Source organism: Microplitis demolitor, chromosome 8, assembly GCF_026212275.2.
Source record: "Microplitis demolitor isolate Queensland-Clemson2020A chromosome 8, iyMicDemo2.1a, whole genome shotgun sequence".
In the NCBI taxonomy this organism is placed as follows: Eukaryota; Metazoa; Arthropoda; class Insecta; order Hymenoptera; family Braconidae; genus Microplitis; species Microplitis demolitor.
In genome coordinates this window covers 13,177,576-13,205,254 of record NC_068552.1, presented here as the reverse complement: position 1 = coordinate 13,205,254, position 27,679 = coordinate 13,177,576, and the positions used below count along the sequence as shown (strand labels likewise).

Below are 27,679 nucleotides of genomic sequence, written 5' to 3'. Positions count from 1 at the left end.
ACTGATTTTACTACTTTCCATTGAAAGCATTGAGAGTTATATTAAGAAGATGTTGGAGGGTTTTTCGTCGATAAAAAGAGTCCTTACCGACAGTAGCGAGCACCATCTAGTGGTGAGAAGTAGATATACATATGACAAACTATTCTATCGACTTAGAGGGAATGGTAGAACAGTGACATCTACAAATTTTTAATTCCCCTTCTTTGACAAAGATAGTGATTGCCAAAATATTTATATATAAGAATTTACTCAATTTAAATTACAGAAGTCGGAATTTACGTATTGTAAAAGTGATGTCATCACTGTTTATATAAAAATATGACATGACTTACAATATTGGCCATAAATTCACGATGGGTGGCGTTCAAATCGGTAAAATAAACTAAAGATAAATAAACATTTAGAAAATTAAATTTAAATAGATTTGATTTCAAAATAAATATTTATAAAATTAATCTGCTGGGCTTGGAATCTGTGTCCTTCCGATAACAAGTATATTTATTTTGAAATCAAATCTTTTGTGCAATTGTTTATTTATCTATATGTTTAAATATAGATAATTATATTCATCCAAATGTTTAAAAATTGGTGTGTTTTTTTTACAATTATATATTTATTCTTTTATTTATTTATCTATATTATATTAATTCTTATTTATATTTATCCGCAATTTTTTTTACTCAGGAAATTGATTATTTTTTTTTTTTTTTTCATCTATATTTTTAATTATACAGAATTTTTTTTATCAATTTATATAATTATAAATTTTTGTTTTTGCAATTTTTTATAATTATTAGCTTAATCGAATAGATTAATGTATATTTATCTTTTTTTTTATTATGTATTTTTTTTATTGTTTTTTTCATATATCAATATTTATAATTATACCAATTTTTTGTTAGCCGATTTTAAAAATGCGCGCTATTTTTTTATCCTCAGTTTTAATTGGCTAATTTTTTTTTTTTAGAGTTTTCATTTTTCTGTTATTTTTATTACCGATATATTTTTTTATCCATTTAAATTATTACCTAAGTATTTTTTTACTGTTTGTTTTTTTTATAAAATTTTTATATTATCTACTTTTTTATCTATTTAAATTTAATTTTTCTAAATGTTTATTTATCTTTAGTTTATTTTACCGATTTGAACGCCACCCGTCGTGAATTTATGGCCAATATTGTACATTATGTAGACATATAACTACAAGCAGAAATTCATTAAAAACCAGGCTCTTTTCAAACATGTCGTTTTCACCTAGATTCTATAGTAATTGCCTAAAAAATAGCAAAAAATGAAATTCTGCAAAGCCATCAAATTATTAGTGCTTTGAAGTTAGAAAAATGTTAAGAACGGCATTTCAGACGAATCTTGAAGATTCTTATGAAAATGCACTTTTAGTTTCCTAAAAGGTGTTCAATTAACAATTTTATAAATAAAATAATAAATCTAAGCAACCGTTAAATAGTTTCTAATTATTAAAACGTCAATGCTCCTAGCATAAGACGCATTCTTATGTTCGAATGGAAATCATCCCTGACTTACAAAATTATTTACAACCACATTTCAGACGAATCGTGCCCTGTATAGAAAAACTCATGGAATTCAATAGATTCTCATATATTATCATAGAGATTTCTTAGGAATAATTAAGTTCTATGAGAAGTGCCATAGTTAAGTATAAGGCCTTATGTATACAACTATAAGAATCTAACGAATTTTTTAAGCGGGGTTGTGATTCTTATCGAAACGACCTTTTAGTTTCCTAAAAGGTGTACAGTAAAAAATTTTGTAAGTAAGATAGTAAAACTAAGCAACATTTAAATAATTTTTAATCATTAAAAAGCCAATGCTCCTGGCGTAAGACGCATTCGTAAGTTCGAATAGAAATCATCAAAACTTACAAAATTAATAATAATCACGATTCGAACAAATCGCTGTAATTCTTATCAAAACGCATTTTTAGTATCTCAAAAAGTGCTCGGTAAAAAATTTAGTAAGTAAAAGAATAAAACTAAGCAGCAGTTAGATGATTTCTAGCTACAAGCAAATAAGCATGTCAAAAAACTAAAAATTATTAATAATAAAAAACGATTTATAGATGAATATTAACGATTTCAATTTAACCAAATTGTAATATTGCTCTATTCGAACGATTTTTACCAATATTTTCCCATCATGTATTTTTTAGAGATAATTCATCACCAGAAACGAGCCAATATCGTTGTACAATATTCACTCACACTTTTTCACAATACAAATTCTTCCAAATTAATTAATTTTTTTTTTTAGCCACTAAATTATAGCAATTAATTTGTTAATAAATTTCTCAAATATTTTTTTATCAGCAGAACCAGCCCTTCATCCCTATACAATGTCGCTCTCACTTTTTCACAGTACAGATTATTAAAAATAAATAATTTTTTTTTTTCGGCCATAAATTTAAAAACATTAATTTGTTAATAAATTTCTCAAATATTTTTTTATCAGCAGAACCGGCCCTTAATCCCTACCCAATGTGGCTCTCACTTTTTTATAATACAGATTCTTAGAAATAAATAAATTTTTTTTTTTGGCCATCAAATTATAGCAATTGATTTGTAAAACATTATCAAATATGATTTTATCAGCAGTCTTGACCCCTTATCCCTTTACAATGCCGCTCTCACTTTTTCACAATACAGATTATTAAAAATAAATTAATTTTTTTTTTGGCCATCAAATTATAGCGATTAATATGTAAAAAAATTTTTCAAATATTTTTTTATCAGCAGTACTGACCCCTCATCCCTATACAATGTCGCTCTCACTTTTTCACAATACAGATTCTTAAAAATAAATAAATTTTTTTTTTGGCCATCAATTTAAAAACATTAATTTGTTAATAAATTTCTCAAATATTTTTTTATCAGCAGAACCGGCCCTTAATCCCTACACAATGTCGCTCTCACCTTTTCACAATACAGATTCTTAAAAATAAATAAATTTTTTTTTTTTAGCCATCAAACTATAGCAATTAATTTGTAAAAAAATTTTTCAAATATTTTTTTATCAGCAGTACCAGCCTCTTATCCCTCAACAATTTCACTTAGGTTATTTCACAATACAAATTCTTAGAAATTAATTAATTTTTTTGTTGGCCATCAAATTATAGCGATTAATTTGTAAAAAAATTTTTCAAATATTTTTTTATCAGCAGTACTAACCCCTCATCCCTTTACAATGTCGCTCTCACTTTTTCACAATACAGATTATCAAAAATAAATTAATTTTTTTTTTTGGCCATCACTTTAAGAGCATCAATTTGTAAATAAATTTTTCAAATATTTTTTTATCAGCAGTACCGGCTCCTCATTCCTATACAATTTCGCTTATGCTTTTTTACAATACAAATTCTACAAAAAAAGGTATTTGCGGAATAGTATAGGGATGAGGAGCCAGTATTTTTGATAAAAAAATATTTAAGAAATTTATTTACAAATCAATTGCTATAATTTGATGGCCAAAAAAAATATTAATTAATTTTTAACAATTTGTATTGCGAAAAAGTGTAAGCGAAATGTATAGGGATGAGGGGCCGCTACTGCTGATAAAAAAATATTTGAAAAAGTTTTTTACAAATAAATTGCTATAATTTGATGGCCGAAAAAAAAAATTAGTTAATTTTGAAGAATTTGTATTGTGAAAAAGTGAGAGCTACATTGGGTATTAATTTATAAATGAATTACTCAAATATTTTTTCCTCAGCAGTACCGGCCCGTCATCCCTATACGGGGTTTTCACAATACAAATTCTTTAAAATAAATTAATTTTTTTTTTGGCCATCAAATTATAGCGATTAATATGTAAAAAAATTTTTCAAATATTTTTTTATCAGCAGTACTGACCCCTCATCCCTATACAATGTCGCTCTCACTTTTTCACAATACAGATTCTTAAAAATAAATAAATTTTTTTTTTGGCCATCAATTTAAAAACATTAATTTGTTAATAAATTTCTCAAATATTTTTTTATCAGCAGAACCGGCCCTTAATCCCTACACAATGTCGCTCTCACTTTTTCACAATACAGATTCTTAAAAATAAATAAATTTTTTTTTTTTAGCCATCAAACTATAGCAATTAATTTGTAAAAAAATTTTTCAAATATTTTTTTATCAGCAGTACCAGCCTCTTATCCCTCAACAATTTCACTTAGGTTATTTCACAATACAAATTCTTAGAAATTAATTAATTTTTTTGTTGGCCATCAAATTATAGCGATTAATTTGTAAAAAAATTTTTCAAATATTTTTTTATCAGCAGTACTAACCCCTCATCCCTTTACAATGTCGCTCTCACTTTTTCACAATACAGATTATCAAAAATAAATTAATTTTTTTTTTTGGCCATCACTTTAAGAGCATCAATTTGTAAATAAATTTTTCAAATATTTTTTTATCAGCAGTACCGGCTCCTCATTCCTATACAATTTCGCTTATGCTTTTTTACAATACAAATTCTACAAAAAAAGTATTTGCGAAATAGTATAGGGATGAGGAGCCAGTATTTTTGATAAAAAAATATTTGAGAAATTTATTTACAAATCAATTGCTATAATTTGATGGTCAAAAAAAAATTAATTTATTTTTAAGAATTTGTATTGTGAATAAGTGATTGCGAAATTGTATACGGATAAGGGGCCGGTACTGCTGATGAAAAAATATTAAAAAAATTTATTTACAAATTAATTGCTATAACCTGATGGCCAAAAAGAAAAATTAGTTAATTTTGAAGAATTTGTATTGTGAAAAAGCGAGAGCTACATTATGTATTAATTTATAAACGAATTACTCAAATATTTTTTCATCAGCAGTACCGGTCCCTCATCCCTATACAATTTCGCAATCACTTTTTCACAAGACAAATTTTTTCAAATAAATTAATTTTTTTTTTTGCCATCAGATTATAGCGATTAATATGTAAAAAAATTTCTCAAATATTTTTTTTATCCGCAGTACCGGCCCGTCATCCCTATACGATTTCACAAACACTTTTTCACAATACTAATTCTTTAAAATAAATTAATTTTTTTTTTGCCATTAGATTATAGCGATTAATATGTAAAAAAATTTCTCAAATATTTTTTTTTCAGCAGTACCGGCCCCTCATCCCTATACGATTTTGCAAACAGTTTCTCACAATACAAATTCTCAAAAATAAATTAATTTTTTTTTTGCCTTCAAATTATAGCAATTAATTTGAAAATAAATTTTTCAAATATTCTTTCATCAGCAGTTCCGGCCCCTCATCTTTATACAATTTCGCTCGCACTGTTTCACAATGCAAATTGTTAAAAATTGATTAATTTTTTTTCTTGGCCTTCAAATTATAGCAATTGATTTGTAAATAAATTTCTCAAATATTTTTTTATCAACAATACCGGCTCCTCATCCCTATACAATTTCGCTTATGCTTTTCCATAATACAAATTCTACAAAAAAAGTGATTGCAAAATTTTATGGGGATGAGGGGCCGATACTGCTGATAAAAAAATTTTTGAAAAATTTATTTACAAATTAATTGCTATAATTTGATGGTCAACAAAAAAAATTAGTTAATTTTCAAGAATTTGAATTGTAAAAAAGTGAGCGATATTGTGTATTAATTTATAAATGAATTTCTCAAATATTTTTTTATCAGCAGTACCGGCCCCTCATCCCCATACAATTTCGCAATCACTTTTTTACAATACAAATTCTTAAAAATAAATTAATTTTTTTGGCCATCAAATTATAGCGATTAGTTTGTAAAAAAATGTTTCAAATATTTTTTCATCAGCAGTACCGGCCCGTCATCCCTATACGATTTCACAAACACTTTTTCACAATACAAATTCTTAAAAATAAATTAATTTCTTTTTTGGCCATCAGATTATAGCGATTAATTTGTAAATAAATTTCTCAAATATTTTTTTATCAGCAGTACCGGCCCTTTCATCCGTATACAATTTCACTTATGCTTTTTTACAATACAAATTCTTCGAAATTAGGTAATTTTTTTGTTTGGCCATCAAATTTTAGCGATCAAATTGTTAATACATTTTTCAAATATTTTTTTTGTCAGCAGTACCGGCCCCTCATTCCTATACAATTTTGCAATCACTTTTTCACTTTTTAGTTTATATTTTCAGACCATAAATAATTATGGTAATTGTCGTGTTTCCAAATATGCCAATTTATCTTTTATTCATTGCTGAAATTAATTTATGTAGTGTTAAAATATTTGCCTCTTTCATGTTTGTTGTATCGAATAAAATTTACCTGTTTTTGTAAGTATTGTAAAATAATCAATCATGTCCCTAGTATTATAAAATTCACATCTTCAGTATGTAAGCGATGACAAAATTCCATTATTCCTTCCGTAGTATTATCATTTCCTCATGATTATTATGCTTGTACCTTTCATCGTTGTATTCTTCTTTGTATTCTAACCTTCAAATCATTTAAGTGAAGATTATTGTTGATCATTTCTGATATTTTATTTATTTATCCATTAATCAAGATTAAATTAATTCTTCTAATCTCCAAACATATTTACCTTATTTAGTTGTCCAATTAAATTTTTTTAGATATACATCGTAATTTAATTACGTTAATTGACGTTTACTATCTAAGGAGGCTTTAGTGAATCCAATAAAAAACAACATATTATTAAAGCTAATATTTGTAAAATTACATTAAAACAATATAGCGTCACTTTTGAATTATTAAAATAATTAAAGTTGAACCATTGTTTCCATCTCGATCATCGATAGAGATGAATATTATCAAAGGGTACGGAACGACCGGAGGCAGCTGAGAGCAAAGACAAGATAGAAATATGTTAAAAAGAGAAACGAGGCAAGAAATGAATTTTTTTTTTTTAATAAGTAATAATTATTGATTCCTTAATTTTTTATTTTATTATAAATGTAAATAATTAATTTTTATGTACGAAAATTAAGTAAACAAAATAATTCAGACATTACTTTGACTCACTACTTTCACTTAAACCTTTTAACGTCAACAACCCATAGGTTAATGTCGGCCATTTTGTTTTATAAAATGAGAGCGAAAATTTGAATTCTGAGTGTTATAGTTAAAAGAAATTTTTTTTTTTTAAATTATTTATATTTTTTGACTATAATTTTTAAACTAAACACATGGATAGAATAAATCACAGTTTTTTTTTCAAGAATAATATTATTAATAACTTAATACATTTTTATAAATTGTTGATTTATTTTTTTTTTTTTTTTGGAAAAACGTACAGCTTTTTAAAAAAGTGAATAATTATTATAATTTTAATTATTAATGATATCAATATTGTTATGATTATTATTATTTTTTTTATTAAAATTTATGTTATAAATATTTTTTTTAATAATATTATTATTATTATTATAACATAATGTAAAAGACCCAGTACCTAACCATTCATGTATTTGTATATTTATATTTACTAGATTTTACTAAATATAGATATACAAATACGAGAAGTATACTGTAGACGGATACTGTCTTTGAATATATTGTTAAAGAATATTTTTTTTCTCAGTAAACTCTAAGGACGAGCGTATTGATTAGGAAGGCAGAAGTACGGATAGAAAAGAGTAGAGAAATTCGGTGGATGATTAGGAAAATTAAATGGAGGATAAATGTGCTGATGGGCTAAATTAGGAGGAAGTAAGATCCCAGGTTGCTGTTGAAGAAGTGGCTGCTGTTGCGGTAACAATTGCAGCTGGTGTGGTAGCAATGGCTGCTGCTGTAGGAGCAATTGTTGCTGCTGAGGTAGCACTTGCTGCTGCAGTAGTAAGAATTGCTGCTGCTGTGATAGCCATTGCTGCTGCTGTAGTTGCAGTTGCTGCTGCTGTGGTTGTGATTGCTGCTGCTGTGGTTGCAATTGCTGCTGCTGTGGTTGCAATTGCTGCTGCTGTAGTTGCAGTTGCTGCTGCTGTGGTTGTGATTGCTGCTGCTGTGGTTGCAATTGCTGCTGCTGTGGTTGCAATTGCTGCTGCTGTGGTTGCAAATGCTGCTGCTGTGGTTGCAATTGCTGCTGCATCAGTTGCTGCTGCTGCAGTTGCAATTGCTGCTTCTGTGGTTGCAATCGTTGCTGCTGCAGTTGATTCCATCCTGACAACTCTTGGGATTGCTGCTGATTTTTTCCAACCTGTTCCAAGAGCTTCGAGTAATTGCGGTTGAACTTTTGAATGGCTTTCATTGTGCGCTTTGATGGCAGATGGGGCTCGATAGAAGACGGTCGCTGCGCAATCTTTGGAGGTGGTATGCTAAAATTTGGCAGCATTAAGGATCTTGATAACTGGTTAGCATTGCCAATCAGTTGCTGAGCATTTGGCAGCTGTGAGTTGTTTACAATCCCCGGTTCCTGATGTCTCGGCATCTGGTTGACATTGTTAGCTAGTTGCTGAGCATTTGGCAGCTGTGGGTTGTTAACAGCCCCCGGTTCCTGATGTCTCGGCATCTGGTTGACATTGTTAGCTAGTTGCTGAGCATTTGGCAGCTGTGGGTTGTTAACAGCCCCCGGTTCCTGATGTCTCAGCATCTGGTTGACATTGTTAGCTAGTTGCTGAGCATTTGGCAGCTGTGGGTTGTTTACAGCCCCCGGTTCCTGATGTCTCGGCATCTGGTTGACATTGTTAGCTAGTTGCTGAGCATTTGGCAGCTGTGGGTTGTTAACAGCCCCCGGTTCCTGATGTCTCGGCATCTGGTTGACATTGTTAGCTAGTTGCTGAGCATTTGGCAGCTGTGGGTTGTTAACAGCCCCCGGTTCCTGATGTCTCGGCATCTGGTTGACATTGTTAGCTAGTTGCTGAGCATTTGGCAGCTGTGGGTTGTTAACAGCCCCCGGTTCCTGATGTCTCGGCATCTGGTTGACATTGTTAGCTAGTTGCTGAGCATTTGGCAGCTGTGGGTTGTTAACAGCCCCCGGTTCCTGATGTCTCGGCATCTGGTTGACATTGTTAGCTAGTTGCTGAGCATTTGGCAGCTGTGGGTTGTTAACAGCCCCTGGTTCCTGATGTCTCGGCATCTGGTTGACATTGTCATCTAGTTGCTGAGCATTTGGCAGCTGTGGGTTGTTAACAGCCCCCGGTTCCTGATGTCTTGGCATCTGGTTGACATTGTCATCTAGTTGCTGAGCATTTGGCAGCTGCGGGTTGTTTACAGCCCCTGGCTCCTGGTGTCGTTGAAGCTGGTTGGCATTGCCTGCCGGATGCTGAGCTCCGGGCAGCTGCGGGTTGTTGAGAGTGCCCGCTTCGTTGGTTGGTCCACCTCGGTCAGTTCTAAGTCGAGTTCGTGGTCCGTTTGGCGCGATGGCATCGCGTTGTAGTGCTGGGCGGGCACGCGTTTCTTTCATTCTTCTTCCTCTCCCTGTAAGATTCAGAAAATTAAATTTTATTTAACTTTAAAGATTTAACTTAAACTTATCAAATAAAATCATACTGCAATTAACATCGTACTCGTTTTCTTTATTATTGTCCAAATAAAGCTAACAACTGAAAAATTTATATCATTTTTTTTGTACCCATTATTCATTATCATAATATACATTTTAATATTATATTTTCTCATTCACCTTTAGTTTTGCCTCGAAACCCATTCATTGTTTGGCTTATACTGTTGTGAGATATTGGATGAATCTGCAAAAGATAGATATTGTTTTTTTTTAGCAATAGAACCGGACCTACATCCTTATGTAATATTTACAGCCTTTTTTTTGCGAATCTAATGTTTCAAAGTGGAAAAATTTTTCCCCACCGATAATGTTTTAATCACTTTTTAATTACCAAGTTATTTTTTAATTTTTTTTTATCAATAAAACCGGACTTACATTCCTAAATATTATTCCCTTTACTTTTTTTACAACGCTATATTTTGAAAATAAATAAATTTTTTGTTTCCGATAATTTGTAACCCAATTTTTAATTACCAAATTTTTTTTTTATTTTTTTTTTTTATCAATAGAACCGCACTGACGTTGCTAAATAATATTCGCTTGACTTTTTTTACAACGCTATATTTTAAAAATAAATAAATTTTTTTTTGCCGATAATTTTTAACGTAATTTTAAATTAACAAATTTTTTTTTAATTTTTTTTTTTTGCAATAGAACCGAACTTACATTGCTAAATAATATTGCTATACCTTTCTTAAAACGCTAATTTTTAAAAATAAATTAATTTTTTTTTTGCCGATTATTTTCAACCCAATTTTTAATTATCAAATTTTTTTTTTATTTTTTTTTTATCAATAGAACCGCACTGACGTTGCTAAATAATATTCGCTTGACTTTTTTTACAACGCTATATTTTAAAAATAAATAAATTTTTTTTTTGCCGATAATTTTTAACGTAATTTTTAATTAACAAATTTTTTTTTTAATTTTTTTTTTTTCACAATAGAACCGAACTTACATTGCTAAATAATATTGCTGTACCTTTCTTAAAACGCTAATTTTTAAAAATAAATTAATTTTTTTTTTGCCGATTATTTTCAACCCAATTTTTAATTATCAAATTTTTTTTTTATTTTTTTTTTTATCAATAGAACCGCACTGACGTTGCTAAATAATATTCGCTTGACTTTTTTAACAACGCTATATTTTAAAAATAAATAAATTTTTTTTTTGCCGATAATTTTTAACGTAATTTTTAATTAACAAATTTTTTTTTTTAATTTTTTTTTTTTCACAATAGAACCGAACTTACATTGCTAAATAATATTGCTGTACCTTTCTTAAAACGCTAATTTTTAAAAATAAATTAATTTTTTTTTTGCCGATTATTTTCAACCCAATTTTTAATTATCAAATTTTTTTTTTATTTTTTTTTTATCAATAGAACCGCACTGACGTTGCTAAATAATATTCGCTTGACTTTTTTTACAACGCTATATTTTAAAAATAAATAAATTTTTTTTTTGCCGATAATTTTTAACGTAATTTTTAATTAACAAATTTTTTTTTTAATTTTTTTTTTTTCACAATAGAACCGAACTTACATTGCTAAATAATATTGCTGTACCTTTCTTAAAACGCTAATTTTTAAAAATAAATTAATTTTTTTTTTGCCGATTATTTTCAACCCAATTTTTAATTATCAAATTTTTTTTTTATTTTTTTTTTATCAATAGAACCGCACTGACGTTGCTAAATAATATTCGCTTGACTTTTTTTACAACGCTATATTTTAAAAATAAATAAATTTTTTTTTTGCCGATAATTTTTAACGTAATTTTTAATTAACAAATTTTTTTTTAATTTTTTTTTTTTCACAATAGAACCGGACATACATTGCTAAATAACATTCGCTTGACTTTTTTTACAACGCTATATTTTAAAAATAAATAAATTTTTTTTTTGCCGATAATTTTTAACGTAATTTTTAATTAACAAATTTTTTTTTAATTTTTTTTTTTTCACAATAGAACCGAACTTACATTGCTAAATAATATTGCTGTACCTTTCTTAAAACGCTAATTTTTAAAAATAAATAAGTTTTATTTTGCTGATAATTTTTAACTTAATTTTTAATTACCAAATTTTTTTTTATTTTTTTTTCATCAATAGAACCGGACATACATTGCTAAATAATAACCGCTGCTATATTCTTACAAAGTTTAATTTTATAAATAAATAAAATTTTTTTGACAATAATTTTTAATTTGAGTTTTTTTTCCCTATTTTCGTTTTCTTTTTTTTTTTTATTAATATAACCAGACTTACATTTCCAACTAATATTGTCCGCGACTTTCATTTCCCGATTTATATAAAACTTAACGAACAATATTATGCATTCAAGTATAAAAAAAAATTTTCGTACTTACTTAGGATACTTTTTTTTGATGAAGTGTTCACCGCAACGATTATCCACCAAGTGAGATACGATTTTACACAATGACTCGATGTTTTTTTTTTTTTTTTATTTTACTAATTGTCGCCACAGATTGTCGATTATTTCACTAGTATCTTATGATAGAAAGAGAAGAAACTACAGGTAGCATACTGTCACACACTTTTAAGTGTAATTTCTCAACGCTCTCTGTCTCACAAATTCATAAATGTTCTAAGAATGATATTTCTAAGAAATACGACATTATGAACGACAAATATTATTAATAGTTTAAATTAAATTAAGAAAAAAAAATATTATTTTAGGTAATATTCAAACTGGAAATCAACAATATGTTTAAAATGACTTTAAAAATACATTTTTTTTTATCAATAGAACCGGACTTACATTCCTAAATAATATTCCCTGTACCTTTCGTAAAACGCTAATTTTTAAAAATAAATAAGTTTTTTTTTGCTGATAATTTTTAACTTAATTTTTAATTACCAAATTTTTTTTTTATTTTTTTTTTTATTAATAGAACCGCACTGACGTTGCTAAATAATATTCGCTTGAATTTTTTTACAACGCTATATTTTAAAAATAAATAAATATTTTTTTTGCCGATAATTTTTAACCCAATTTTTAATTCACAAATTTTTTTTTTATTTTTTTTTGCAATAGAACCGGACTAACATTGCTAAATAATATTCGTTGTACCTTTCTTAAAACGCTAATTTTTAAAAATAAATAAATTTTTTTTCGCCGATAATTTTTAACTTAATTTTTAATTATCAAATTTTTTTTTATTTTTTTTTATCCATAGAACCGGTTATACATTCCTAAATAATATTCCCTGTACCTTTCTTAAAACGCTAATTTTTAAAAATAAATAAATTTTTTTTTGCCGATAATTTTTAACCTAATTTTTAATTAACAAATTTTTAAAAAATTTTTTTTTTTGCGATAGAACCGAACTTACATTGCTAAATAATATTCGCTATACCTTTCTTAAAACGCTAATTTTTAAAAATAAATAAGTTTTTTTTTGCTGATAATTTTTAACTTAATTTTTAATTACCAAATTTTTTTTTTATTTTTTTTTTTATTAATAGAACCGCACTGACGTTGCTAAATAATATTCGCTTGAATTTTTTTACAACGCTATATTTTAAAAATAAATAAATATTTTTTTTGCCGATAATTTTTAACCCAATTTTTAATTCACAAATTTTTTTTTTATTTTTTTTTGCAATAGAACCGGACTAACATTGCTAAATAATATTCGTTGTACCTTTCTTAAAACGCTAATTTTTAAAAATAAATAAATTTTTTTTCGCCGATAATTTTTAACTTAATTTTTAATTATCAAATTTTTTTTTATTTTTTTTTATCCATAGAACCGGTTATACATTCCTAAATAATATTCCCTGTACCTTTCTTAAAACGCTAATTTTTAAAAATAAATAAATTTTTTTTTGCCGATAATTTTTAACCTAATTTTTAATTAACAAATTTTTAAAAAATTTTTTTTTTTGCGATAGAACCGAACTTACATTGCTAAATAATATTCGCTATACCTTTCTTAAAACGCTAATTTTTAAAAATAAATAAGTTTTATTTTGCTGATAATTTTTAACTTAATTTTTAATTACCAAATTTTTTTTTATTTTTTTTTCATCAATAGAACCGGACATACATTGCTAAATAACATTCGCTTGACTTTTTTTACAACGCTATATTTTAAAAATAAATAAATTTTTTTTTGCCGATAATTTTTAACGTAATTTTTAATTAACAAATTTTTTTTTAATTTTTTTTTTTTCACAATAGAACCGGACATACATTGCTAAATAACATTCGCTTGACTTTTTTTACAACGCTATATTTTAAAAATAAATAAATTTTTTTTTTGCCGATAATTTTTAACGCAATTTTTAATTATCAAATTTTTTTTTTATTTTTTTTTTATCAATAGAACCGCACTGACGTTGCTAAATAATATTCGCTTGACTTTTTTTACAACGCTATATTTTAAAAATAAATAAATTTTTTTTTGCCGATTATTTTTAACGTAATTTTTAATTAACAAATTTTTTTTTAATTTTTTTTTTTTCACAATAGAACCGAACTTACATTGCTAAATAATATTGCTGTACCTTTCTTAAAACGCTAATTTTTAAAAATAAATTAATTTTTTTTTTGCCGATTATTTTCAACCCAATTTTTAATTATCAAATTTTTTTTTTATTTTTTTTTTTATCAATAGAACCGCACTGACGTTGCTAGATAATATTCGCTTGACTTTTTTTACAACGCTATATTTTAAAAATAAATAAATTTCTTTTTCGCCGATAATTTTTAACTTAATTTTTAATTACCAAATTTTTTTTTATTTTTTTTTCATCAATAGAACCGGACATACATTGCTAAATAACATTCGCTTGACTTTTTTTACAACGCTATATTTTAAAAATAAATAAATTTTTTTTTTGCCGATAATTTTTAACGTAATTTTTAATTAACAAATTTTTTTTTTTAATTTTTTTTTTTTCACAATAGAACCGAACTTACATTGCTAAATAATATTCGCTATACCTTTTTTTACAACGCTAATATTTAAAAATAAATTAATTTTTTTTTTGCCGATTATTTTCAACCCAATTTTTAATTATCAAATTTTTTTTTTATTTTTTCTTATCAATAGAACCGGACTTACATTCCTAAATAATATTCGCTGTACCTTTGTTAAAACGCTAATTTTTAAAAATAAATAATTTTTTTTTCGCCAATAATTATTAACTTAATATTTAATTATCAAATTTTTTTTTAAATTTTTTTTTTCAATAGTACCGGACTAACATTGTTAAATAATATTCGCTGTACGTTTCTTAAAATGCTAATTTTTAAAAATGAATAAATTTTGGTTTGGCTGAAATTTTTAACCCAATTTTTAATCATCAAATTTTTTAAATCAATAGAACTGGACCTTCATTGCTAAATAATAACCGCTGCTATATTCTTACAAAGTTTAATTTTATAAATAAATAAAATTTTTTTGACAATAATTTTTAATTTGATTTTTTTTTTCCCTATTTTCGTTTTCTTTTTTTTTTTTTATTAATATAACCAGACTTACATTTCCAAATAATATTGTCCGCGGCTTTCATTTCCCGATTTATATAAAACTTAACGAACAATATTATGCATTCAAGTATAAAAAAAAAATTTTCGTACTTACTTAGGATACTTTTTTTTGATGAAGTGTTCACCGCAACGATTATCCACCAAGTGAGATACGATTTTACACAATGACTCGATGTTTTTTTTTTTTTTTATTTTACTAATTGTCGCCACAGATTGTCGATTATTTCACTAGTATCTTATGATAGAAAGAGAAGAACCTACAGGTAGCACACTGTCACATACTTTTAAGTGTAATTTTACAACGCTCTCTGTTTCACAAATGCATAAATGTTCTAAGAATGATATTTCTAAGAAATACAATATTATAAACGATAAATATTATAAATAGTTTAAATTAAATTAAGAAAAATAAAATATTATTCTAGGTAATATTCAAACAGTAAATCAACGATATGTTTAAAATGACTTTAGGAATACATTTGTTTTTATTAATAGAAACTTATTAAATTTATAAATTTGTTATTTGTAATTTGGTTATATTGTAACTTTTGCTGTCAAGTATAACTTTAGTAAAATTTTAATCGATACTTAAGAAAAGAAAAAAAATTCAGTTGGTTTTTCTTTAATTATAATTTTAAACTTTTAAGATTTGGTAAATTTATAATTTTTATGATCAAATTATTACATTGGTAAGATCATTACGTTTTTGTAGTTAGAAGCCTTTTTTCTCAACACTAAGAAAGGAAAGTCTAATCTCTTTGAATTTCAAGGAATCAAGCGTGAACCGATCGATCGTTTCCGATATTTACAATTAATTTTATTTTAATATCATTTATGTAGAAATTTTTATGAAAATCAAGTTGACGTGAAAAAACATAATTGTTGATAAATATCGAAGACTCGATGTAGTCCTTCGAATGAAAAGGAGAGCCTGTATACATTTTGTTGGTCAAGGCTGCTCTCAACCGTTCCCTAATTATTTTAGAACAGGGATCACAAAATTTGAGTCCCTGTTGTTGAAACGAATTGTAAAAAAAATTTGGAAAATCCGAAAGTGCACGACTCATAATGCTCATTTATTATGAAATAATAAAAAAATAATGAAAAAATGGCGGGAAGCAGAAATAAATATAAAATATTTAAAATTTTCGTTCATTAAAATTTGTTGTTTTTTTTTTTTTTTTTTTTTTTTTTTTTTTTTTTTTTTATAATTATATTAGTATTTATTTTATAATCATAAAAGAATCTACTTAAAATATCTCGATTGATAACAAAAAAATTGATATAAATAAAAAAAAAATTGAATTGAAAAAATTCAGGCTTACCAATTAGCAAAAAAAAACAGCTGTACTAGGATGGTAATGCGCAAGCGCCTCTAGTGAAATAAATGTAACTAAAAACTATCAGACCTATTATAGTCTAAGAGCCGGACCTACTTCGACCTTCACCGATCCTGCAACCTAATGAAATATATTTTTTAAAACGCTTAGATAATAGATAAATACGCCTATAATAGATTTCCTATCAAAATCCTGACCAAGCTATTTTTAAATAAATTAATAAAAATTAAATTTTTTTTAATTTTTTACCGTACTCGCAACCTGCCAAATTATACTCTAACCGACAGCAAATAATGCATAGAATATGCCACGGTAGCCTTGCTTAACCTTTTTTTGACTAAACTGGCAAGCGGGTATAAACAGGTAAGTCAATATAAAAAAACTCCACCGATCTATGGACCGCTTTAATTTTACACCAAAATGTAGTTAATTTTATAACAATCACGATGGTATAAGATTGCCTACGAAAACCCGGTCATTAATATCCATTGTCAGGCTTTGAAGTTTAAAAATCGGAGCAAACAGTGATGCGCGAGAGAGAAAGTCGAGCGGCAAAAGTCTGTGCGTTAGAAGAAGACATACCATGACAGTTGTGCGCGCTATATTCCCGAGATATAGGCTACTGCGCATGCTCTGTCTAATACCTCTTATGATTACTCGGAATTATTTTGGAGCAATCGACGATAAAATTTATTTATTTTATAATTATAGATTATTATACTTATATTTATAGATTATTTTACTCATATTTATAATTATATTAATTATATCTATAATTATAATAATGTTAGTATATGCATAATAAAAAATATATCCTAATTATAAATGAGAATATATATATTCATTTTTTATAATTTAACTTTTAACTAAGAAAACTTAAGTATAAGCAAAGGAAATAGAAAATTAATGAAAAAAAAAAAAAAAAAATAAAATAATATTTAATAAATATTTTTACAAATTACAAATGTAATAAATATTATTATTTTTTTTTTTTTTCATTAATTTTCAATTTCCTTTGCTTATACTTAAGTTTTCTTAGTTAAAAGTTAAATTATAAGAAATGAATGTATATATTCTCATTTATAATTAGGATATATTTTTTATTATGCATATACTAACATTATTATAATTATAGATATAATTAATATAATTATAAATATAAGTAAAATAATCTATAAATATATGTATAATAATCTATAATTATAAAATAAATAAATTTTATTGTCGATTGCTCCAAAATAATTCCGAGTAATAATAAGAGGTATGATACAGAGCATGCGTAGTAGCCTACATCTCGGGAATATAGCGCGCATAACTGTCATGTTATGTCTTCTTCTAACGCACAGACTTTTGCCGCTCGACTTTCTCTCTCGCGCATCACTGTTTGCTCCGATTTTTAAACTTCAAAGCCTGACAATGGATATTAATGACCGGGTTTTCGTAGGCAATCCTATACCATCGTGATTGTTATAAAATTAACTACATTTTGGTGTAAAATTAAAGCGTTCCATAGATCGGTGGAGTTTTTTTATGTTGACTTACCTGTTTATACCTGCTTGCCAGGTAGTTTGGTCAAAAAATGGATAGGCAAGACTACCGCGGCATATTCTATGCATTATTTGCTGTCGGTTAAAGTATAATTTGGCAGGTTGCAAGTACGGTAAAAAATTTAAAAAAATTTAATTTTTATTAATTTATTTAAAAATAGCTTGGTCAGGATTTTGATAGGAAAGCTATTATAGGCGTATTTATCTATTATCTAAGCGTTCTAAAAAATATATCTCAATAGGCAGGAATGGTAGAGGTCGAAGTAGGTCCGGCTCTTAGACTATTACAAAATATCGTGGGACCTTTTTTGGAGACAATTTTATTCCCTAGAAGTTATTCGTATAAAGTTTTTTTCGAATTCCACATTGTTTTCTAGTTATTTTTATTTTATTGTCAAGCTCATAAAAGAAATAGTTTTCTGATCGATTTTAAAAGCTTGACATTAAAATAAAAATAACTAGAGAACAATGCGGAATTCGGAAAACCTTTATAAGAATAACTTCTAGGGAATAAAATTGTCTACAAAAAAGATCCCATGATATTCTGTAATATGTCTGATAGTTTTGCCGGAAATGTAAAAAGATCTTAAAATTTAATATGAATTCGACTTCAACCTCAAATACCTTTTGAACAAATAGATTTATCAAAAAATGATAAGAAACTTTTTTTGTAGAGCATTCAATTACCTACAAAAATATACCTGCCAATTATTCCTATGACGCATCGTTAGTTACTTATAAAAATTAGAAGACGAAAAAAAATTTTTTTTCATGTTATTCATATGGAAAATGGAAAAGTGCAATGCGAAACCTCTCAATGTTAATATTAAGAGCTCTAATTTTTACAGGCGTCTTTTTTTTTATCTAAATGAAACTTTTGAACCTGTTTGCGAAAAAAAAATTTTATTATTTTTTAATCACCCTTATATATATATATATATATATATATATATATATATATATATATATATATATATATATATATATATATATATATATATATATATATATATATATATATATATACTAGCTGACCCGGCAGACTTCGTACTGCCTCAATCGATTGTAGAGCAAAATAAAAAAAATCAACTCTGCTTAGGTTTCCACTATATAAAATTGGTGTATTATCGTACCATGGACGGGGTAGCTCTATAAGTTATAGATCAAATTAAAAGAAATATAATACAGTGCCAAATATTTCAGCTGGTAGAGCACTCGGCGCGATATCGACATAATCTGGGTTCGATTCCCAATTCGGGCTATCTATGAGGCGTTCCACGCCAAATCAGACACCATTTAGCTTTTAAACCTCGGATTTTTTTGTAACTTTCTTAACTTTTAGCAAAGGTTGAAATAGGCCTTCATGATTTTTTTCTAATTTTTTCCTCTAATCGTTTTCGAAATATCGAATTTTTAAAAAGGAAGAGATTTTTCTTTTAAATGTCTGTAACTTTGCGAAAAGTGGTTTAAACAAAATTTTCAAAGAGTCAAAAAATGTTTGTCTTTAGTTATCTTTTCGATAAAAAATATCAAAAACACTTTTAGAACCACGCTTTTGTTGAAATTTCAACTTTTAAGAATAAATGGTCGATTTACAAAAAACACGTACTAATCGATTTTCCTTATAATTTTTCACAGCAAACTGTCACCTAATCTACAACTTTTCCAGCTATGCTCATAACGGGACAACGATGGGATCTATTTTCTTTTAATTTTTTAAATTTCATATTCCAGTTTTTTTTTAAGAAAAATGTCTTAAAATAATAGCATGCTCAGGATATACTGTTAATAATTATCCGACACACAACTATCATCAAAATTTTCTTCCACAGAAAAATTATTACTAATTAATTAATAAATAATCATTTTAATTAATAGTAATAATAATAATTATTAGAAAACGATTAGAGGAAAAAATTAGAAAAAAATCATGAAGGCCTCTTTCAACCTTTACTAAAAGTTAAAAAAATTACAAAAAAATCCAGTCGCGATGGAAAAGTAGGGGTTAATAGTAGAGGATTGAAAATTTAGGGTTGTATGTATTTTTGTAGGCTGTGTCATAAAAAAATAAAAACAAAAAATTTTGCCTAAAAAATAAAAACAAAAATTTAGGGGTGGACTACCCTTAACATTTAGGGGGATGAAAAATAGATGTTGGCCGATTCTCCACCCTGGCCGATAATCACGCTAAAGATCACAAAAATCGGTCGAGCCGTTTCGGAGGAGTTCAAGTTCGAACACCGTGACACGAGAATTTTATATATTAGATATATATATATATAGTTATACAGGCTTTTTTTTATCTTATTAATTGTAATTAAACGGCACTGAGTTATCTAGCCATTCGCAATAGGAGACCTACAAATATTTCGAAGAATTTAAAAAAACAAAATTTAATTAAATTACTGGATTTTTTCGCAAGTTACAATGTATACGGGTTTCATACTGGACGGACAGGAAATTTTTTTAAACTATTTTGATGTTTGTTCCGTTTTTATTGAACTAAATAAATTTTTTAAAAGTATGAAATTAATCTCCATTAAATTATCTCCAAAATGGTATGAAAAATATCTTAATTTCATGATTTAACAAAGGTATAATAATTGAAATAGTTGCCGAAGTGAGGCGAAAAAAATTTTTCGATCGTAAAGCACTCTCTGATGCTTCGCATCATGAGTCGTGCGAAATTGTTAATAACAATTTCATTGTTTCAGTGTAAATAACTCCCGAATCGCTAATCATATAGGAAAGTTTATTTAAAAGAAACTTTTCAAAATAAAAAAAATACAAAAAAAAGATATCATAGTGTTTTTTCATATATTAAAAATTTTGCGAGAAATGGCGAAAAAACAAGCCAGGCGCTCGGACCTCTCCGTCTCGCACAAGCAGCTGCCTATCACGCGCGCTCTCTCTTCGCCAAATCGCGTCAGACACTCGATAAGCCAGCGTTTTTTACGTTAAAAATTTATGAGAAAAAAAAATCGGTGAAATGTCGATACTACCGATTGACAGCATTTTTTCTGAAACAAATTTCCGTCGTATCGTCCAGAGACGTTTTTTTTTATTTTAACTAAAATTATAAACAAATAGATTTTTTAAAGTCCAAGACTGTTAAAAAAAATCGATAAAATGTCGATACCACCAATCGGCAGCGTTCGCCGTTTTTAACTTCCCACTAAGAAAATTGAAAATTTTCAAAAATTCGGGAAGTCTCTGGTTTCGGTCCGATTTTCGAAAACCAAATTCCTATCAGATTTTGACGATTCAAAGTTCTAGGAAGCTATCCTTACTAATTTCACGATGATGTCCGAGTGTACGTATGTGTGTATGTACGTACGTATGTATGTAAATATCTATAACTCTTAAACGGATGAACTGATTTTGATCTTTAAGGTGTCATCCGACGCGGCTTTTTTAGATAACTTTTAATTCGCTCGATGGATTGATTCCAAAATGTAAGTAGCTCTAAAACTTTATAAGCCTCGTCTAATGCCACCTCAACCATTAAAATCAGTTTATTTGTTCAAGAGAAATCGTCGACGAAAGAATTACAATAAAATATTTTTTTTTTAGTTTTTTTGAAATTTCTCAAAAACGACTAGATTAATCAATTTCCAAAGGTGATCAGCTCTAGAACTCAATAAAACGCATCGATTGTCACCTCAACTGTCTGAATCGGTCGATTCGTTTGAGAGATATCGTTGGAGAAAAATGGTAAAAAATGTTTTTTTTTTTTTTTTTTTTGAAAACAACTGCACATAAAAGTATTTTCGAGCTTGAAGGGCTCGAAAATGTATTTACAACAATTTTTTCGAGCTCATCGAGCTCGCAAACAGCGAGAAGTTTTGGGGCTGGCCCGCGGGGTCAACTGACAGACCGACTTTTTTTTGAGATAAATAAATTTTCTTCCATCAACAATTTTAAACACAACTTCCTCTTACACATTTAAAAAAAAATTTTCTTTTATCAATACAACCTAACTCACATTCCTCAATAATATTCACTGCCACACCTTTACAACGCTAATTTCATAAAATAACTAAATTCTTTTCCACCCATAATTTCTAACCCAATTTTTTAACTTCCCGCTAAGAAAATTGAAAATTTTAAAAAATTCGGGAAGTTATTGGTTTTAGTCCAATTTTCGCAAATCGAATTTTTAACAGGTGTTGACATTTTGAGGTTCTAGGAAGCTATCCTGTCTAATTTCACGATGATGTCCGAGTGTATGTATGTATGTATGTATGTATGTACATACGTACGTATGTAAATATCTATAACTTTTGAACGGATAAACCGATCGTCAAGGTGTCATTCGACGCGGATTGCCAATATTTAAAAGCTGAAAAGAAAATTGAGCTTGATCAGTGGGACTCGTTCAGAGATATTCCAAAAATAAACTTTTTTCAAAAATGTTTTTTCCCAATAACTTGTAATGTGCTCGAGGGATTGATTCCAAAATCAACTGGGCTGTGAAGCTTCATAAGCCACGTCGAATGCCACCTCAACCATCAAAATCAGTTCATTCTTTCAAGAGAAGCCGTTATCGAAAGAATTAAAAAAAAAATTTTTTTTGGTATTTTCGAAATTTCTCAAAATCGATTTAATAAATCGATTTCAAAATCTGAGCAGTTGTAGAACCCAATAAAACTCATCGAATGCCCCCTTAACCGCCTCAATCGGTTTATTCGTTCGAGAGATATCGTTTGAGAAAAAATCGTAAAAAATGTTTTTTTTCGAAAACAAAGGCATAAAAAAGTATTTTTGAGCTCAAAGAGCTCGAAAATGTATCCACGACAATTTTTCGAGCTCCTTGAGCTCGAAAACAGCGGGAAGTTTCGGGGCTGGCCCGCAGGGTCAACTGACAAACCGATTTTTTTTTTACACATTTAAAAAAAAAAATATTTTTTTTCAATAAAAAAAAAAAAAATTTAAGCTTTTTTTGGAGAGAGGCCGTCGTGCCCCAGAAGAAAAAAAATTTGTTTTTTTTTTTGGAGTTTTAGTAAACATCTTAATGATTTGCTTAATAAAGGGCAAAATTAGGTTGACCTACAGATTAAAAGCCATATAAAATAATTACCGGCTTAAGGGGGCCGTCGTGCCCCAGTCTCTCCTACAACATAACTTACGTCTCAAAGAATATTTACTGCCACTTTTTTAAAATAAATAAATTTTTGTCGGCGGTAATAAATTTTAACCCAACTTTTTTTTTTAAATTCGTGTTCATCAATCGAACCGGACTTACATTCCCAAATAATATTGGCTGCCACTTTTACTAACCCATTCAAATTAAATTTTATTGATAATATTAATTATTTAAAAAAAAAAAAATTTTCGTACTTACTTGGGATATTTCTTTTTGATGGTGCTCACCGCAACGATTGTCAACCAAGTGAGATGAGATTCTGTACGCGGAGAAAAATGTTGGCTCGAAATCTACCAATTTTTATTATGCTGTCAACTAAACTTGAAACAGGAAGGGAAGCATCCAAAAAATGATTATGCTCATACGAAAATTTATTATGCTGTATCACAATACTTACTACGCGCGAGAAACTTATCGATGAGATTTAATTACAATTACTTTGATACATTATAATAATTATGATGCAGCATAATAATTTTTCGTATGAGCATAATGATTTTTCTTACGAGCATAATAATCTTTCGTATGAACATAAGAATTTTTTGGATGCTTTCCTTCCTGTTTCAAGTTTAGTCGACAGCATAATAGAAATCGGTAAGTTTTGAGCCAACATTTTTCTCCGTGTACAATGACTCGATGTTTTTTTTTTGACCTGACATTTCATCGATTTTTTCTATCGGTTTTGAACTTTGAAACATCCATTTGTTTATAACTTTAGTTAACATAAAAAAAAAAACGTATCTGGACGTTACGGCCGAAATTCGTTTCAGAAAAAGTGCTGTCGATTGGTGGTATCGACATTTTATCGATTTTTTTTTTTTTTTTTTCATTCATTTTTCGTTTTTTTGTCATATCTCGCGAAATATTTCAGAAACGCAAATACACTGCGTTACCTTTCTCGTGTATTTTTTTATTCTCAACAGTTTTTATTAAATAAACTTCAGCATCAAATCAGCGAATCAGGAGTTATTTCAATTAAAACAATGTAGTCGTTGCTAACAATCGTTTGAATCAGTTTTATACTAAACGGCCTAGAATTTCGTGATACCTGGCCTTAAATACGTAAGAAACTTTTGAGAACAGTCTTTGCCCACAAAATGTGATAGGAGCACGCTTCTTCTGCCAAAAGACTAAATTAGTCGATTTTGACGTTTATTGGACCAATCGACGCGGTTTATGGAGTTTTATATCTGATTAAATGTAGGAACACCTGTTAGAAATTCGATTTACGAAAATTGTACTGAAACCAATAACTTCCCGAATTTATGAAAATTTTCAGTTTTGTCGGCGGAGAGTAAATAACTTTAAAAGTTTTCAATTTTGAATTAAAAATTAGGTACAGAGTTTCTATGTTTTTTCCCATTCAAAATAAGAGTTTAAAGGTCTTAATTTAGTAAATAGTTTTTATTTTAGAACCGTTTACTTACACGGTCAGGCCATAAAACGCATTTTTAATTTATAAAAAAACAGTCGCAGAGAAATATCTTTCGTTAAATTTTTTTTTTCGTTGTTGATGTGGTTTTAAACAACTCCACGAAATTTCAAGAAGTTTAAAATTTTTCGACCTCACCGCTTTTCTAAGGCTGTTCTGTCGATTTAGAATCGAGCATGATTTATTTATTTTCAAATGGACAAGTGGAAATTTAAATTATGTACAAAATACCATCAAAGGTATGAGAGATGTATCAAGTCAGTGATAATTAATTTTTATTCTATATATATAAATAAGTGTTTTAATGATCTCGGTACTAAATGGTTTCGTCCCGAATGTGACTTATAAGATGTATTTAACTTCTATTCTTCAGTCACGTTCTGCCTCAGACCACAAATATGTATTTATAATTTACAGAGACTTGTACTTTATAATGTACATGAAAAGAAATCTCTATATAACACAGAAAAACTCTTGAGTAGAATATTTTATGAGGTACTATATAAAAAAAAAAAAAAACAAAAAAAAAATTGCAGAAAATCTGCTCGTCACTGCGATATTCAAAGCACACAGTATAATTACTCATAATTCATAATTCAATATCATTTAACTATATTATTAAAAGTGACGAACAATTTAAACCAAGATATAGTAATCTCAAATAAACTTTTTCTGTGTTCAACTATAAAAGATATCACTTGACTAAAAAATTACAAAAATGTAAAGTGCTTAACTTAGAAAAGTATTCGGAGTTTCACAAAAAAAAATATGTTAATGATTGGACCCAATAAACATAATGTACAGGACTCATCAGTAAGGCTTAAGCATCATGTTTAGGTCAATTTTTATTTTCGTCATTAAAAAGTTAGAGTGCGAAATTATATGAAAATTAAACACAACTCATGTTGCAGTATAGTCCAATAAAAACAAAAAATTTAATTTTTACACCCATTAAGCATACAAGTTCAGATGGAAAAATTCTGTTCATTTCTATCGGTAACAAGTTTTAATTCTTAGGACTACTTGGAAACTGCACTAATTGATTATTTGCAATTATTTCATAAAAAAGATGGTGTCGCATTTCCGCCGCATTCCGTGAATAATCCAACTTAGTTGGATCACCACCCAGTGCAATTGTTGTGGCATATGCAGCTGCATACACTCCGCAACTACTTCCGTCAGGCTGTTGAGTAACATTATGAAAAGTTATTGGACTTTTCGGATATAGAATTTTCAAAAAATCTTGCTCAACATCAGACATTTGAACGAAGTTATCGCGATTCAAACTATCATATATAGCCACATATTGGCCATTAAAATGTGAACAGCACCAATGAGGATTACTGTGATAACCACCTAAAATCAATATTTCATTATTTGAAGTTGATTCTCCCAGTGGTTCTAAAATAGTGATTGGCAACTGAATCGTAAAACCTTGATCCTCAACTAATAATAAGAAACGTGAAATTGAAATATCATCCAAATAGCTACCGTTCATCACGATATTCTCTTGATAATCTTCAAGTGTTTGATTCAAAACGGTTTCTCGATAAACATTAATGAATTCTTGATAATCATCATTCATAGAAGAATCTACTGGTTGATTTAAATCACTATTTTGTTGATGGGCTTTCTTTGCTAATTTATCAGCATCTTTTTGAGCTTTTTCAGCTCTAGCTTCAATCGTGAATGCTGCTTCACGAACAGGCATACTTCGCTTTATTCTACTATCAATTACTTCATCAACTAAAGCGAAATGATAAAATCTATTAAGCTTTTCTTTCATATGACGATTCCAAAAATTGTCATTTTTTTTAATTATTTCAGCTATTTTCATATCATTTGGAGTATAAACAGCAAAGTAACAAAACTCCTTGCCAGTGACATGAAGCTGCCCTTGGATCATGTAATACAGAGCATGATTGTCGTTAATCTGATTTGACGCAGTTTTTAAAAATAAATTTTTTAAATTTCTATTACTACTTAATACTTGATCAACATTTGTTTGTTCATCATCTGAAATACAGTTAAGAATCACTATAGAATCATCATTAACGAGACCGTCAGGTCTAGCACACAAGTAAAAGCTTTCTTCATCATTGGAAATGAATATACCGCATGATGAAATACTATAGTTAATTTTAGATTCCAAATGTCGGAGAGATTTTTCTCTATGATTGTTCATAGTCTCTAAAATGTCATCATCAAAAATAAATGGATTGCATATATCATTGATGACTGGCACACATGAAGTTGTTTCTAACATCCGACATATTTTTCCAGTTATAGAAGTAGGAATCATATCAAGTTCAAAACAATGTGGTTTTCCAAAGAATAATTCTTTCCGAGTTTCGGTTTCATGGAAAATTCGATTTCTTTGGCGATCGCGAAGCTTTTCATGATGATCTTGTTTTTTTTGTTGATAAATGTTAGGATAGGTTTCAGCTAAATCGGGTTGAGCTGCATTTGGACCGTAATCTTTATCAGGACCGAAATTCTGGCGCCTTCCTCTCGGTTTGTTTTTATTAACGAGTCGACATTTTTTGTTAATTTGTCTTTGTAAATCTTTTTCCTTCTCTAATTTTTCAATTGTTGGAGGAACATTTTTTTTACAAAATTTAATAAGTGTTGACAATGGAACTCCTGATGTCGTTTGATCGAGAGCACCCATGTATATTCTGTCGTGAAATTCATCTGCACCGTTATAAAAAATTCTTTTACCAGAGAGATACTTGGCTAAAATCGCATGATATTGTTCTATCCGATTGCTCGTTTCTTTATGCAGTAAATGATCTGCGTTAGAACTTAAATCATCCATGATTTTTTCGATTCGTGAATACAAGCCAAATTCTTTTATTGTAATAAAATAGTTAGGCTTAGATGTGTCGCAAGTCCATTCAGAAGGGCATTCATCATGATCACCGAAAACATGACGAGCTGCGATGGGAATATTTTTTCGCAAAATTTCAGTATTTTTTTCGAAAATATGCTGTTTTTCATCTTTCGATAGATTGTCGTTGTCAAGTTCTTTTCTTAAACGATCAATCTCAATGGTTATAACTCTACGAATTTTTAATCCGCTAGCTTTAATTTTTGATCGAATAAGGCCAACACCGCGTCTATGTGAAACGGTATTATCAGTAAATCCAGCAGCTCCTTTAATTTTTGTCCCCATTCTACGAAACAAATGATTTATACATT

The 27,679-nt window shown here is 28.2% G+C and overlaps 2 protein-coding genes and 1 long non-coding RNA gene across 5 annotated transcripts in view; 1 reads left to right on the top strand and 2 right to left on the bottom strand.

Annotated features, from left to right (window-relative positions):
- The window catches only part of LOC103575529 (phosphatidylinositol 4-kinase beta), a 50,750-nt gene that overhangs the window by 2,154 nt on the left and 20,917 nt on the right, over positions 1-27,679 (top strand). The window lies entirely within an intron of this gene.
- LOC128668434 (uncharacterized) lies at positions 4,766-7,025 on the bottom strand. The gene is made up of 3 exons (XR_008404161.1): positions 6,577-7,025; positions 6,300-6,470; positions 4,766-6,231 (listed from the first exon to the last, which is right to left on the bottom strand). It is a non-coding gene; the product is annotated as an uncharacterized LOC128668434 (long non-coding RNA).
- Positions 7,582-27,679, bottom strand: part of LOC128668481 (putative mediator of RNA polymerase II transcription subunit 26) — a 29,561-nt gene continuing 9,463 nt past the window's right edge. The window contains exons 3-4 of the mRNA XM_053741567.1: positions 9,613-9,676; positions 7,582-9,407 (exon numbers count right to left, since the gene is read on the bottom strand). Of these exons, the coding sequence (XP_053597542.1) occupies positions 7,582-9,407; positions 9,613-9,676 (1,890 nt within the window). The remainder of the gene's footprint in view (positions 9,408-9,612; positions 9,677-27,679) is intronic.